The following is a 16,921-nucleotide window of genomic DNA, read 5'->3' on the forward strand; positions in this document are numbered from 1 at the left end:
AGCGTAAAGATGTGAAAGATTTTTTGCCTATGTTACACATTGATGTGTACGGCCATTTGTAGACCGGACGCATTGGTTCAGTGGAATGGAGAATTGATACTAAGTTTTCTGGGGATATTTTTGGGAGCAGCGTTTCTTATTCCATAATGGCATTAAGTTTTTCATACCCTCGTCCACTACTATGTATGGCAATTTGGTTTCTTTACTTTAGTTTGTATGCTTCTCATTGAAATATGGTTCTGTGCTGGTGTTGTGACTCCATTCACCTCCACAGATGTTTGCGAAGCTATATTTGTTGATATTCCGTTTATTTACAAGTCTTTTTTGTACGTTTTGTTAGTGGTTTCATTCTGTTTAAAACTAAAATAAATAATGTTCTTTTGAGAAGGATTGCACTGCCTAGGAGAGCTTCTAGGATTCATTTTCTATGGTAGGTTTTAAGGGTTGTGCTTGATTTCTCTCGTGTTTTATAAGGTTCTGAAAGACTGTGGCGGAACATTTTTTGTAAAATACATTTTTGGTATGCTTACTTGTGGCTACATCGAGATTTATAGGTGCAGTGTTAGCACTAGTGGTAGCTGCAGTCTTTTTAATAACTTTCGTTTTACATTTTGAAAGAGAAGGCAAAGTTTCTTTTCTGGAAGCTGCTTTTGTTTCACTTAGTGACTATTAGCTGTTTTCTTTGAGCTTTTTGTATAAATTATGCTAGAGGTGGATGCTTATTTTGGACACTTACTTTGATTTTGTCTACTTCTACATTGCTTTCTACAGAGTTGCTTTTGGTAGGCATTCTTTGGGGTCTGTTGGAGAAAAAAAAGAAAGTGTGGGTTGGGATGTTGTGCAATGTATGTGTGCTCTGTGCATGAGTGTCTGAGTATGATGGTAGGCATGTGTGTAGAGGTGTGTGATTGTGCAATGGGCTGTTACTTCAGGTTGGGAAGGCTATCTTCGTATTGTTTTGTTACTATACTAGTGTTCAGATGACAATACAAAGTATGCACCTCCTGAGGGGCAAGCAGTAATACTGAATCTAATGCTGCAGGGTTAATACAATCGTTTGTTCTACAATACTAGAATTCTACAGTGGTTGATAACAGTAAGAACATTATGTAACATCAGTAACCTTCCGGCGAGCGGGCAGGAGCCCCCACCTCTGCACCGTCGGAGCGGGCAGGAGCCCCTAGCACACACCGAGGCACAGCCAGGACTCCAGGTGTGCCATCCAGTGGAATCCCCTGCTCGCACCCCTCCTGGGCACTTCCTGCCACTACTGCAGTGCCTCACTTGCATGTTTACCTACCTTTTGGCCCACAACCCGCACGCGCCGACATTACAAAAAAACAAAATGTCGGGCGCGATGCGGGATGAAAGCGAGGCTCGGCCTCGACTTCGTTGCTAGGTAACGCGTCTTTGCTTTACATAAACAGGAACTTCCGCCGGCAGGCGGAATAGCCGGCGGCCACCCCAAGGCCACTATAAGGCCAAGCTGCCCTGTTTGCCCCTGTTCACCGCTGGCAGGCGCGAGGCGCTCGCCCCTATCGAACCTTGCTATTTGGACTTGTTTCCATCACAGGCATCCACCTGCTGCCACCCTTCTCCGTAAAAAGTGCCTTTTGTCTCGGAACCACAAAGTGCCGAGTGCCAGGTCTCCTGCTCCTCCTGGAACCCACCTACAACATCCTGATTATGCATGCACCTATTCAGGGTAAGAAGCTCACCACCAGCATACTACCCAAACCGTTACTGTAACCTTGTTGCACTGTTTGTTCACACTGCTACTAGTAATTGACTTCAAGTCACTCTTCTTATGCTGCTTGAACATTGACACTGGTACACTTGTACATTGCTGCTTGGTCTCACATCACCCGTTCTACATCTTTGTCACATACACATACCTGTGTATGGCTGTGTGGCCTGAGTACACTCGCCACTTTCAAATGTGTTGTGCCTTATGGTCGCTTTCAGAACACTTCAAATTGTGTCATGCCTTATGGTCGCTTTCAGACCACTTCAAATTGTGCTGTACCTTATGCCTTTGTCAATCTCTAGGTGCCATGCCCCAGTATATATGCATTATTAGCCATGATTAGGACTCTCAATCCTAGGCGCCATGTTGTAATATGTTTGCATATTAGCCACGATTAGGACTCTCCAAGTCTGAACCCTTGCTGTAGCATATCCGCCTTAAAGATACTAACAGGATCTTCCAACCTAGATTGATAGTACATCTGCACTCCAGTCCCTACCGGACTTGCCAAATACAGGCACTATCTTGCCACTCCCACAATATGTACGATACTACCTGCTTCTCACACACACGCGGTACCATAGCCTGGACTCTTCTAACCATCACCATAACAATGGCCCTTACCAACTCTACACCCTGCAACTTGCAAGAGAGAAACCTGCGACTTAGAGCTAGGCTCCCACGACTTTATGACATCAAAAATAAAAGAACCAATCCACCATACCCACGCACACCTCCACTGCCATTAATCCTAACCTCCCAGACCCTGCGACGATAAATCGTCCTGAACCACTTGATTACCTATACTACAAACAGAGGAGACCTAACCACCCTAATCCCAGATCTGCCAAAGATAACAAGATAAGTCCAACACTATCAGGAGCCCTTATTAATGCTAGGTCCCTTATAGCACACAATACCGAAATAGCTGATATACTGTCTATCGACAATTTAGATATCCTTGCTGTCACTGAAACCTGGCTCCATGATGCAGCTGGTCCTGCCCTCTCGACTGCCATACCAGATAATTTCAATATCCTAAAAGTCGACCGACCCTACACCAGAGGAGGCGACCTGGCCATCATAACCAAAACACATCTAGCTGCCAGACTCGCTCCACACCCAGCTTTCACATCGTGTGAACTTCTCTCAGCTAAAATACCTATCTCAAATAACAGCACACTAACAATACTTCTTGTGTACAGACCACCAGGTCCACTAGGCAACTTTGAGGAAGACCTATCCAGCCTCCTCACTGACAGCATTAAAGACTCCACTCAGCTCAGCTCCTTCTACTAGGCGACTTTAACCTAGGCTTTAATGACGCTGAAGACAAACAAGCCCAAGCAATCCAATCCATTCTAGTCAATAACGACATTACCCAAAATGTCCTAGTTCCTACACATACAAAAGGACGTACACTAGAGTGGATAGCCAACCACAACATCACCATCTCTAGTATCCTACCTCAAATATGGACTGACCATTATCTTATGTGCTTTACAGCCAACATCAAACCTCCCAAACCTAATAAGAATAAAATAGCACCCCCCATGCCAACAAGAAGTAAAAAAGAAATCACAGCTGAAAAACTACTTCCACTTCTCCTACCAACTCTCACAGCTAGTTCTAATGAATCCAACCCTAGTGAGTTAGTTGAATCATTTAACAACTCCATGACCAAAGCTCTAGAATTTATTGCCCCTACCAAACTCCATAAAAGTAAACGTGAAACTCACCTTAACTCTTGGTTCACTCCCCATCTCAAAGAAATGCGTATCCAAAAACGCAAACTCCAAGCTATTTGGAGGCATACTCCTCCTGCTGACCATAAAACCACACTTGCTAAATTTGCCAAAAAATACAAAAAGGAAATTATTCAAACGAAAAAAGATTCATTCAATGATAGAATCAGTAAAGCCAACTCTAACTCCAAAGAGCTCTTCACCATTCTCCGTGAATTGGAAAATCCTATTGCCCCTACAGACAATGTCCCCAAGGACAAATCCTGGTGCACTAGTATCCAAAATGCTCTAGCAAATAAACTCACAACCCTTCAATCTAAAATTGCTAAGAAAAAAGCCTCTTTGAGCCCTTGTGGAACTCACACCACCCCATTGAAGGAGTTACCCAGCACACCCACCCAAAATAACGGTAAACCCTTCAGGTTTACCAATATCTCTATATTGGAAACTGAAAAGGTCATTCTGTCCCTTAAACCGTCGAATTGCCAAGGTGACAGTTGCCCTGCGCAAATCATCAAGGATGCAGCCAGAGATCTAGCACCCTTCATCTCGAAACTTATCAATGCCTCCTTCAACACGAGCACTGTACCCACCAACCTCAAAGAATCCTGGGTTCTCCCCCTTCTCAAAAACAGACACTTGACCCAGCTATCCCCACTAACTACAGGCCTATTACTACGGTCCCATTTCTCCTTAAAATCATTGACAGAGTAGCCTACCTCCAAAACTATTTGGAGACGCACCAACTATTAGGTTCACGGCAATCTGGCTTCAGACCACTGCACGGTGCTGAAACTGCCCTCTTTGACCTCAAGCCACAAATCGACGAGCTGAAGGATGAAGGTAATACAGCTATGCTCCTCCTCCTTGACCTATCACCGGCCTTTGACCTAGTGGATCATGCAGTATTATGCAACCATCTAGCGTCTGCCGCTCACTTCTCAAGTGAAGCTATAGCATGGGTACAATCTTTCCTAGCCAACCGTACGACGAGAGTGTTCTCCCCTGTAGCGGCAGCGGACCCAATCCAGATCACTTGTGGTGTCCCACAAGGCTCATGTGTCTCCCCGACAATGTACAATATCTTTACTAAGCCTCTCTTCGACAAACTTGACAAATTAGGGGTAACCTATACGAATTATGCGGACGATACGCAGATTCTCATACCTCTATCAGGCAACTTTGTCGAAGACACAGCTCTAGTAAACAAAATCTACCTCCTCATTCAGGCATGGATGGCCTCCCACGGCCTCTGCCTAAATGACGACAAAACAGTTATTAATACTGGGGTCCGACTCCAACCTAAAAAAACTGAGTCCCAACTATCGCAATTTCAACATAGATGGTAACACAATCAAGGTGGCCACTGAGGTAAAAACTCTAGGCTTTTACCTCGATTCCACTTTATCTCTTAAAAAACAAGTTAACACCCTGGCATCCTCTACAGCATACACCTGTAAATTAATCAGGACCTGTAGACCTTACCTCTCTAAAACTAACTGCATCATGCTAGCCAATGCATTAGTTATGTCCAAACTGGACTATTGCAATGCCCTCTATGCAGGTGCCAACAAATCCATTATAAATAAAATGCAAATCCTCCAAAATAAGGCTCTTAGAGCAGCCCTTGACATACCCCGTAAAGCACATATTTAAAACGTTAGGAAAGACCACCACTGGCTCAAAATTAGCGACAGAGTCCTGCTCAAGACACTATCGCTTACCCACAAAGGGCTCAACAACACTGCTCCCCCCTACATCTCGGCCAGACTGACTAGAAAATCATCCAGTCACCACACTAGCGCTACTAACCACTACCTGCTCGAAACCCCCAGATTCAGACGATCCAAAGCGGGCAGAGCAAGCTTCCCCGTCAGAGCTGCCCAGGCCTGGAGCGCATTGCCCATTGCACTGAGAGCTAACCTACCCTAATTTCAGATGCAAGGTAAAAAACTGGCTCTGGACTAACGACAATTAATTCCCGTGGCACCCAACAACCACGATACCCTTGTCTAAAATGATTCTCACACCTTTACCTGTACACTCTCTCAAAACTGTAATGTTAGTTTTTTCTTCCACACGGCGTGTATTGACATGTACTTACCGCATTATGTTTTTTTATACTCTGTATGTAACCTAAGCTTAAGTAACCTTGTACCTGCTGCGCCCGGCTACCCTTGGGTTTTGTGCGCATGATCAAATAATCAAATCAAATGGCAGAATTGCACTTACTATTTTGGATGGAAAGAGTAGGTTTCTTCAGAGTACTGGTTCGTACTTTAGACACTGTTGGTTTTCAGGAGCGTGGTCTTCACTACAATTGTGAAAGAAAGAAGTTAGTAAATATGTGTCTGTTAATAGCAGTGTTAATGTAGACATGAATGTGTTTGTTTTTGCAGTAGTAGTGCTTTCTGATAACTGTGCATAGCATGTAGATGCAGTTTAATTTGTCTATGTGCATTCTGTAGAATATACATGGAATCTATCAGGTGAACTTGCCTTAGAAATGATTACAATAGTAAGCACACAGCGCACACTTGGCTTTTTAAGGTGGTGTTATTGGATGTTAGGAGAAATAACCATATGCTTTTCTTGCTATTTATACAGGGTAAATGGAAGGCATTATGGGGAAAATCATGTAATGTATTAATTTGTGAAGGTGTGGGAAATAAAGCAGAAGGATTTGATAGGTTCAGCAGCTTATTACTCTCCAGGATAGTTGTAGGGGAGAAGGTTCAAATAATAAAACCTGGAAAAGTGGCAAAGGGACAAAGCAAGTTTACCAGACTGCAGGTGATTAGCAAACTACTGGGTGATCCTGTGGTGCTTGGAGATGGGAGAGTCTGAAATGAAGGGTCTGGTGCTTGCATTGCAGACTGAAGGGAAGGGGGGATATGTTATATGTGCTGGTTTACTATACTGTTTGTACATAGTTGTACATGTGATAGACAGGACTGCACCTGTGTATAGTTGAATTCTGTTGTAAATTCTAAAACGGAATAGGCAACCAGCTGGAATGGGAGAGCTGTCTAGATTGGAAGAGCAGTTGTAGAGGCAGTGGGTGTTTCAGCCGGGAGCCTTTCAAATGATATTGGCTATCTGTGTGCACAAATAAAGATGCATGTACCCATCCTGGCTGCGTGTCACTTTATAACACCCTACAAAGCCTTCTCCCACAATTATACTGTTATTTCTCCCAGCTTTTAACATGAAATTACACTTTGTTAAACAGCTGAGTGTGTTTTGTCTGTTACTGTTACAATAATTCCTAAAGAAGGCTCAAATAATAGATTGTATGTAAAATATCCAGAATGTATCGAAAGGAAATTGTATGTATATCCTATGCACTATAATGCATTAAATGCTATTTTGGTTGAAAAGTGGATAATGGGTGGCAGTGGTTAATGACAGAATGAAGAGAATAACAGTTTGCATATTCCAGTTAGTAATATGGGTAAATAAAAATTTGGACAGCAGACAGCTTTGTAAGTGACACTGGATCATAGCAGATGGGAGAAATGACTAAGCTTTTTTTACAGGTTATACAGGGTAAGTGGCAATTACCCTGTTCATATGCATTTATACAAGAGCCGTACATGTACTGTGCAGAAAATATTCATACCTGTAGTTTGTGTTCATGGATGTGCATGAATCTGCAAGCAAAAATCTTGGTGTTACAATAGTTGCTGCTGTAGGTGATTTGCAATGACAGCACAATTGTACTCAGAGTGTACTCAGAGTGATCAGCAGTACATCTAAAGTGCTGAACTGTGATGGAGTTAGATGTAGAGTTCTTGGATGCGATTGGTGGATGGTTGCGAGACTGCTTAACAGTAGCCAATGAGGGAATGGTGCAGAGAGTGAAGTTGATCCGGGGCTTGTGAGCATGAAATGGGAGTGTATTTTGGGGATTAGCCAATCAGGTTTTGAGGTTCTGCTTTGCATTGAGAGAGGCTGTGTGCAGTGAAGATGGCAGAGGTGGAGAAAGTCAGGGTGTTGGTGGTTGAAGATATATTTGTGAATGGTTTGGAGAAGTATGCTAAATCTAGGAATGTGGCTAACAATTTTGATACAAAAGGAGTGGAGGTGGTGTGGTGCACTGTGCTTGGTTTTAATTTGCAGGGAGTGCTGGAAGTTTGTCAGGATATGGCTAGGTTCAATAGTCCAGATGTAGCTGTCCTGTGCATTTGGGCTATGTCAGTGCCCCTACGTTGTTGCAATATTTGCAAAACTTGTTTCAGGCAGTCATGAAAGTCCTTCCAAATGCCAAGGTTATTCTTTCTGCTTTGTTACCTAGGGCAGTATGGGACAATCGTTATGTTTTTGTCCTCTGCCAAATGTTGCTAGGTGTTTAGTTAATCAAGGCATGTTTGCTTTCATGATTAGAGCTGGGATGTTCTTTTGCAATAATGACATTTAATCGGTTAATGTTTACTTTAAAACAGATGGCATGTCTATCTTTCATGGGAAATGCCAGGATGTTTTGGAATATAAGGATTGCTTTGGAGAAGCTAATGTGAAGATATTTGGAGGGAAATAAGGAAAAAACAAAAAGGTACAAAATTAAAAGGTGTTTCTGAAGCACCTTCAAAAAACAAAAAAAGGCTCTTTTCAGAGCCCACCTCAAAGGGGAAATGGGGCACACTATTTAAATGTTCATTCCCCACTCAGATTTGACGAGTTGTCAGCAGACGCAGCGGTTGTCCGCGGACAGCGCATATATTTTGAGGCTGATAGTCATGCAAATGAGACTTAGCAGGGCAAGGGATTGGTCAATAAATTTTACTGGGTGTGATGTGTAAGGAGAGACTGTCAGAAAGTTTTTTTCCTGAGAGGAGAGCAGATAGCTATGGCTGTGTCTTTCAGAAGGCAGATTGTCTGGATTTTGGAACACTCAAGGATAAATTGGTTGGAGGTGCATGCAGATCGTTGTGGAGTGGCTGTACCTCTTGGATTCCCTCATGTGGAAGTGCATTGTAATGGAGTGCGTGGAATGAAGTGGCTGGATTTGGTACCTCTTTGTGCTACTTTGGTGACACAGCGTCATCCAGACATCATTATTATTCATTGTGGAGGCAACAGTTTAGGACATGTATCTGCAATCTCTTTGCCATTTGCAATGAAAGAAGGACTTGGGAAAGTCATGAACATGTTTCCAAATTCCCCCGAGTAATTTTTTCTCGTATTGCGCAGAGACAAATGTGGTTGCGTTCTTCTACATTTGGTCCACAAATGGAGAAAGCAAGGCGCAATGTCAACAAGGCTGTTTGTGCCTTTGAGAGATGTTGGCATGTCCTATTTTCACAATGAAAATATGTTTTGTAGTACACACATTTTTCGCAGAGATGGAGTACATCTTACTTATGCTGGCAATCACATTTTTCTGCGAAATATACAAAATGCATTGCAACCCTTTTTGGAATTATAGCAATCCTTTTTCCAGTAGGTGTTGACCATTTGAAGTTTTTGAAACAGAAAAACACCACAAAAAGGCTCTTTTCAGAGCTACCACTTTCTCCCGAGAAGAGCACAATGGTTTTGATAGGGCAGCACCCCACAAATGTTAAATGTCCGCGGACTTCTGAAAATGCACAGGGCCCTGCAGCATTTCATTGGCACTTCTATTTTTGAACTGTGAAAGGCCGCTCTGAAAAGGGTCTTTTTTGGGGGGTGGGGGAGTTTCAGACATGACACCTAAGGAAAGGGAGGGTAAGGAACAGGCACCAACCACTGGGATAAGAAAGGGCAGGTGGAGAGAGGAAGATGCAGGGTGGGCCTTAATCAGGTAGGTGGCAGTCCTTCTGATGCTCCCGGACCGCAGCCTCGAATGCACTTCGTCCCCCCTGCAGAGTACTGCATTGCAGTACATACACAACACTGTGACCTTCGAAAGGTAAGGGTCTACAGCATCACGTATGGCCTGCGAGGCAGCTGGAGGGATGTGCTGTCCCACAGGAGTGCCTCTTGTGGTGACAGGAGCAGAAACGGAGGATGCTGCAGAGGAAGTCAGCCTACATTTATCGCAAGGTACAACCTTACGAATAGCCCCACCGTTGAACGACCTTAGGTGTTGCTTCATTGAGGTAGTACCGTAGCTGTACAAACCTGGTTTGCCACGACTCAGCACCAACTGGCACTGAGTGCAACGCACCTTGTTTGCACAAGCTTTCGGTACTCCAAGAGTGGCAAACAACCTCCACACCCAAGATTCATGGTGAGTGCTAGTAGTAGGGAATTCCACTACCTCATCCTCGTCATCCTCTTCATCCTCCTCTGCATCCTCACGCCTGTTCCCCTCTGCAGGCCCCCCGAGGAGGAGGAGAAAGGAGGAGGAGGTGGAGGTGGAGGTGGAGGAGGAGGAGGGGCAGGGGTGGTTCTGATGTTGAGGCAGCAGGACTTGCCATGGTTGCCATCTTTTCCAAATGTAAAAGCACAGCAAAAGCAATTTCTGATAACCAGCAATCTGGAGCAATGCTTGGTTCTGGAAATCCAAAATCAATGTTCTGTGGTGTGGCCTTTTATAGGGGTGCTGGGGAGTGCTTCGCGGACAGCCACGCTGTCAGCGAACATGTCAAACACCAAAAAGGGCTCTAAAAGTTCCAAAAAGTATGCTGATCGCTTGGGACATGTGCAAGGGTGAACTTTCAAAGGAAAATACCTTGGATTGCTAAAAAAAAAAAAACACAAAACAAAGAAACCACACTTCTTGCATGGAAGCGCAGAGGCCACATAGGACCACTTAAGTCCTTGCCTGCAATATTTATGCTTCAGAACAGATGTTCCATGCATAGCTAAAACACTTCAATAAAGCAAGGACCCACATTTTTAAACCTACGACTATCCCAATCCATTGGAAGACTGATGCGGTGCTTTTAGAGAGCAAGGCTGGCTGAGGCAGAAGAGTCAGGGGGTGGGGAAGAAAAACGAGCAAAAGGGTGAAAGTTTCTTCTCCCAACAATAACAATCTGGATGAAGAATGGACTGACAGGGCGGCAGCAAAATTCCAAAGAGGTAAACTTGCAAGTAGAGGGCGGGGTGGAGGAGAGCAAGAGGATGGGGTGAAGGAGAGCAAGAAGGCTGGGTGGAGGAGAGCAAGAAAGGGCTGAGGAACAAGGACCGACCACATGAATCACAGGGCCCTGCATGTTTTTACTAGCGAGTCATGCTGTCAGAATAAAGTACTGCGAAAACTAATTCATGATGTAGCCAATGCATGCCAATAACATTACCAGTTGCTATTCTAACCAAATATTCTGCTTTAGAGCACACTGTCCCTTATTTGTCTGCACTATAGCATTGCTTTGGCCACAATATGTGCCACCATTGACATCCCACAGTAAACCACAGGTTGGATGTCAAAAGTCCAAAATGATTTGTGGGCTTCCACTGTACACTCTTTGGGTTTGCTAGATGAATTAAACTAGTTGGGCTAAAGTGAGCCCCAGAGTTTCTCTGAAGCGTGGTTACAAGAAATAAAATAGACTGATAAGGAGAAAGTAACTCAATTGAGAGCTCATGTGTTGGTGTGGGCTGCAGGCATCCTCCATACCTACTGTGCCTGCAACAGTGATCCTGTTGTCAAGAGGATTAAGTGGTTTGATTTATTTGAAATATCAATGGGACAGGCGATGTATACACTGACTGGTATGCAGCTACTGTTTGAAATGGTTGGCTTAGGATACCCCCCTTAAGCCCCACCACCCCAAAAAGGGTGTGGATGAACATTTTATTAAATGGGCTCTCACCGGCTTCTTGTGACATTGTTGTAGGTATGAAGTGCATACTTCTGCAGTTTTCTGATGCGTTGCACATTTCACTATTGTTACTGATGTAAGCAGCATGCATGATATTATAATTAAGTCTTTTTCTAAATGTTCCTATTGTGGGTGGTAAAAGTATGAATGTGCAAAATACTATACAAATACTAAAACCCATACATTAATAAACAATTGTCAATTTGGACAGAAGACCTGTCGACTGGGCCTGTAAAAGAGGATTGCAGCAGAATAACAGCAAGACAGGACACGTGAAAGGTTAAATAAAAACCCACACCGCATCAATAAAATTAAGTGGTATACACCATCTATTTGGAGAAAAGACTTAATTTTTGTCACATACTTTTATTCAGACTTACCCACTGAGAGGCTGTAGCGCCAGCGACCGAGGCTGATCCAGCCCTTCATCTACGACAACTGTGTATTCAAGGACACCCTTCCAAGTAGCATTCATCTTAGTAGCCAATATTGCCCCGGCAGTGCCATCGGTCCAATACAGATTTCTCCCAATCCAATCCACAGCTATGCAGTCTGACTTAATTCCTGAAATATATCAAAAGTACCACATTTCAGGCACACTGTTGCCTTGGAACAGATTTAAAATCTACTCTACCCTGAAAGTGAGGGCTTGTGAAAACCTATCATTCGGATAATTGGGATGAAGCAAAATATTTTGCTTTCCTCCTGCGAGTCTGTACCAGAACACGCATTTTCCACATATCCTAGACTGGTGAGAAAAAGAAAGATGAGACGGGTGAAGACCAAAACAGTGCACATGAATTGATGGACAAGATAGTAGTGGCAGGCAGAGGAGCAAAGATTAAAAAGTGAAAGATTGAGTATGGGAGGGATGAAGATGGGACAGCAGTGAAAAATGATAAGGCAGGAAACACAAGATTCTTTCAGTTCTTTGCACAAGGTCTTTGATCAGACAGATTAAGATCATTTCTATAACAAACGCCACACTTTGCTGCAAACCTAACTTGAGGGATAATCTCAAAACTATGAATTGGCCATGTTTGAATTAAATTCAGACAAATCAGCCGCACATCCCAGTGCTGCTGTTCAATGACAGTTCGCTTATGCACTATTAGTTAACTTGAGGTTCTGTTTCCCAGAAGGCTAGCTCCTCTGCACTTCTCTAGGCTTATCTGTTTGTCCAAATACAGAAGCATGTGGACAGTGGGGTTGGTGAATAGGGAAGTCACCACATTTGCCCTTTTTAGTGCCTGGTCCAGACACCTACTGATACAGTGGGCTCCGGGGAGAGCAGCCCAGGTGTCCCTGATCTGGGTCATATCGGCACCCAACTACTTTACCATTATTCATCAAAAATTAGGATGAAAAATACCCTATACAACAAAATGTTTTGGACACATTCAAGAAAGCGGTCATCAATGACCTAGAAAAATGTTTATCGATTTTATATCCTCCAGTTTTCGAATTCATCTAGAAATCAAAGACATAACATTATTTCTAAAAATCCATTAATTACCATCAAACCAGCAAATAAAGGCAGTTCTATTGTAATGATGGATATGGAAAAGTACGAACGTGAATGGTATTGCCAGTTAAGTGATTCAACTTACTTGACCGAGAGGATAGAGCTATCAAAGTCTTCACGGATAACGCAAGTGGCTCTCTGGTACCCATCTCATGCAGCATTCCCCAACCCTCTACAACATCTTTACCAGACCACTTTTTGATCTTGTAGACTGAATCTCTATCTCGTACACCGACTACACGGATGACACCCACATTCTCCTTCCCCCTCACTGGCAACTAACCTTATTGGTCTTAAAGATGAAAACTGAAATCCTCCTCGTGGGCCCCACGGGGTGCTAACAATCTGAAACGAATCAGTAAGCCTCCCTCGCCATTGACAGCATTTCGACCCCCATCTCCCCCACAGTAAAAACACTATGAGTCTACTTAAATGCATCACTCTCCCTCACAGATCAAGTCAATGTCATTGCCTCCTCCACGGACCACACCTTCAAACTTAGATGCCTGCAGGCCCTTTCCACCGACAGCTGCCTCACCATTGCCCGAGCTGTCAGAATGGATTACTGCAGTGCACTATTATCTAGAAAGTGCAACATCCAGAAACTGAAATTCATCCAGAACAATGCTACACGAGCCGCCTTGAACATTTCCCAGGCGAGAACAAGAAGAAATGCAGCAAGAAGAAATGCTCACTGCCTCCCAATACAAGAATGAATCACTTTCAAAATGTTGTTTAACACCCATAGGTGTCTCTAAATCTGCGCCCCCTACCTTTCCTAGATCATCAAAGCCCAGTCCACGAGACCGTCCAGAACTCCTTACGCTCACTGGCTCATCAGGCCTAAATTCCGACAGGTGAGCGCTGGCAGCTCGAGCTTCCCGTCACTGCAGGGAAAATGTGGAATGCTCAACCACCAACCCAGAGAGCTGATCAATCTTACTGGACTTCGTAAACTTCTGAAAACTTGCCTCTTCACCAAGAACCTTTCCTAACCAGTCCCCCCTCCACCTTCTGCCAACACAAGATCTCCTGCTTTGTAACCTTCGCTGCAACAGTGCATTGATGCCCATGAGTTTTTTTGTGTGCTTAACAAATGTAAAAATAAATATATGTAACTTTATACTATCCTACAGCCTCTAATTTAAAAGACAGTGACTCATCTACAGGGTATATTATAAAAAGACTATAAACAATATAAATTAACAATGAAAGTGACTTAGTAACAGTTGACGTTTCAAGTCTGTATACATCAATTTCCCATGAAGGAGGACTGGAGTGGTTTATATTGTAACACAGCAACATAGGACCTATCGAAACATTCTTATGAAGTTAACCTCAAACAATAAGGATTAGTTACTTACCTGAAGCTATTGTTCTCCAGCATGTGTGTGGCATGGATTCACCTGCTCATGAATATTCCCCCATCAGGCTGGGAATGTTCAGTAAACGAAAAAAACATTTCACTTTAAAACGGTTTCTCCGCTAAACCAATCACTTTCCTCTGGGTCATGCGGCCCCCATCCAATGACAGTCCTCTCCCTGAGCCCCACCTCTGGCAGCTATCTTCAGATTTGGCCACAAGTAAAGTGGCAGTATGACCAAGAAGAGCAGCAGATTGGCCGGAGGGAAGGTTTGCATGTGAAGCCATGCCAGACCCATGCTGGAGAATAGTCACAGGTAAGTAACAAACCTTCTCCAGCATGGGGTCTGGCATGGATTCACATGCTCATGAAAAAGGAATACACAATACAACATCACACAACCACGGGAGGTGGAAAAGCTCAATTAACTGAAGCGAACAGGTTGCGCAGCACTGCTGGCCGACTGTGGACTCCACTCTGGAATATTCATGAAGGTGTGCGTGGACCTCCATGTGGACCTCCACGTAGCAGCCCTGCAGATGTCCAGCAGGAGCACACCATAAAAGGAATGCCATCACTGCAGCAATCTTTCTGGTGGAGTGGGCACTCAGACGGCCGGGCAGCAGTCAGTTTGCCAACCGATGACAGTGTGTGATGCAGCCGGAGAGCCACCTTGAAATGGAAGCCTTGGACAAGGCCTTTCCATGGTTCACTTGACCGAAGTTGACAAAGTTGAGAAGTCTTCCGAAAACTCATTGGGCACGAGCAACATCCAGCGAGTGCAAGGCCCTCTCCACTTGTGACTAAGGTTTTGGGAAGAAAAGAAGGAACACCAAAGGCTCGTTGAGGTGGAATTCCAATAGAACCTTTGGAATGAAAGAGGGGTGTGTATGCAGTACCACCTCTGAGTCGTAGAAAGTCAGGTACTGTTGCTTGCAGGATAGGGCCTGGATCTCACCCACACGTGTGGCAGAGGTGATGGCCACCAGGAAAGCTGCCTTCCACGAGAGAACATGAGTGGGGCTTGATGCATCCCCTCGAAGCCCCCCCCTCATGAGCCTTGTCGGAACCACGTTGAGTTCCGGGGCAGGGGTCTTCACCGGTGGGAAGGAACAGAAAAATCCTTTGAGAAACTCCTAGAGTCTGTGGGACCACAGCGAGGATCTCCCTGGGGATCTGGTGTAGCAGGATATAGCCGCCAGATGTACCTTGATGTATGCGTGAGCCAGTCCAGCTTTTGCCAAAGATAGCAGGTATGGAAGGATCTGTGGAGCCGGGACCCTCAGAGGGGTAATCTTCTGCGACCGGCACCATGTAGCAAAACTCTTCCACTTACGGCCGTAGCACTTCAAAGTCGATGACACCCTAGCCTTGGCGAGAAGCTCCCTTCAGTTCGCCAACAACTCATAACCTCCAAACTGTAAAGCTACAGGAGCCAAGCCTTCAGGTTCAGCGATCCTGGGTCGTGATGAAGGACTGCGGCTCTCTTTCTGGTGAGAAGGTCTGCAACCACCGGCAACTTGACTGGAGGCGACGCCGATAGGCTGAGAAGGACCGAATACTAAATCTGCCTTGGCCACACCGGGGCAATGATGATCATCCTGCATGGACACCGTCCGAGTGCGTTGATGACTCGTAGGGGAGGGAACGTGTATATAAACAGCCCTTCTCACAGGAAGTAGAACGCGTCCCCCAGGCTCCTCAGCTGGTAGAATCTGTTGGCAAACGTCTGGCATTTGGAGTTCACCGCTGTATTTTGGGACTGATTTTCTATACTCTGGTATGGAAGGACAACCTATATTGCGACAGGAACAACTCTGGGAAGCTGTAGCCAAACCAGTTTAGGTAGTAGTGAAAGGCGGTCTAGGCCAAGTTCTTAAGAGCGGGTGAGCTTGTAAGGGGGTCCACAATGAGGCCACACAATGGGAATCCCAGATTACACTTAGACGGGATGTATGAAAATAGTAATTTATGGCCAACACACACTATAGACAAATGACTACTAGCAGGTAGACTGATCACACAACACTATAAAACTAAATACATATATACATTCTCTGCTCTAATTATCCAATTACATACAGATACTACCATGAGAGTTCGGCTCACAATGCAAGGACTCCTGTCCGTCCCTTTTCCTACCTGCATTGGTCTAAAGCAAGGATGCACATTGGCGGCCTCATTGTTCAATCTCTTTATCTTTGATTTAGGTCTGTCATTTCGTGGAATTACAGTGGACGCTCCGGAGTTAGGGGGCCAACGTATCCCTTGGATACTTTATGCAGACGATTTGGTCTTGATTTCCCAGACTCCCATAGGTCTGCAAAATCTTTTAGCCGCATTAGCAATCTATGTGGAGGCAAATGACCTAATAGTAAATCTAACCAAATCCCAGATTATGGTTTGCAGTCCCGCTACTAGATGTAAATCTTACAAGGGATTTTGGTCTTTCCAACAACAAACTATGGATATTGTCTCGGAGTATAAGTATCTCGGTGTTTCCATTCAAAACACGGTAGCGATGGGAAACTGTTATATATGTTAGACTCGAAATTGCTAAGCTTGATATCGCAAGCGAAAATCCTACTTTATAAGTTTGGGAAATTTACGCTGAAACATATTCGGATGTATTCTGAACAAAAGGTTGTCCCCATTTTACTCTATGGCGTTGAATCCAAACTGTATTCCAAGGATAGCATATGGAATAGACTTGAGGCTACTTTTTGGAAAAAGGTTTTGCGTCTTCCGAACTGCACACCGCTCCCAATACTACGGTTTGAATTGGG

General features: G+C 44.3%; 1 protein-coding gene across 1 annotated transcript in view; it reads right to left on the bottom strand.

Annotated features, from left to right (window-relative positions):
• LOC138510848 (low-density lipoprotein receptor-related protein 4-like) overlaps positions 1-16,921 on the bottom strand; it is a 495,073-nt gene that overhangs the window by 385,013 nt on the left and 93,139 nt on the right. Inside the window, exon 3 of the mRNA XM_069626521.1 lies at positions 11,627-11,810. Within this exon, the coding sequence (XP_069482622.1) occupies positions 11,627-11,810 (184 nt within the window). The remainder of the gene's footprint in view (positions 1-11,626; positions 11,811-16,921) is intronic.

The sequence above is a fragment of the Ambystoma mexicanum genome, chromosome 6p (genome assembly GCF_040938575.1).
Source record: "Ambystoma mexicanum isolate Mex_15411 chromosome 6p, UKY_AmexF1_1, whole genome shotgun sequence".
NCBI classification, from domain to species: Eukaryota; Metazoa; Chordata; class Amphibia; order Caudata; family Ambystomatidae; genus Ambystoma; species Ambystoma mexicanum.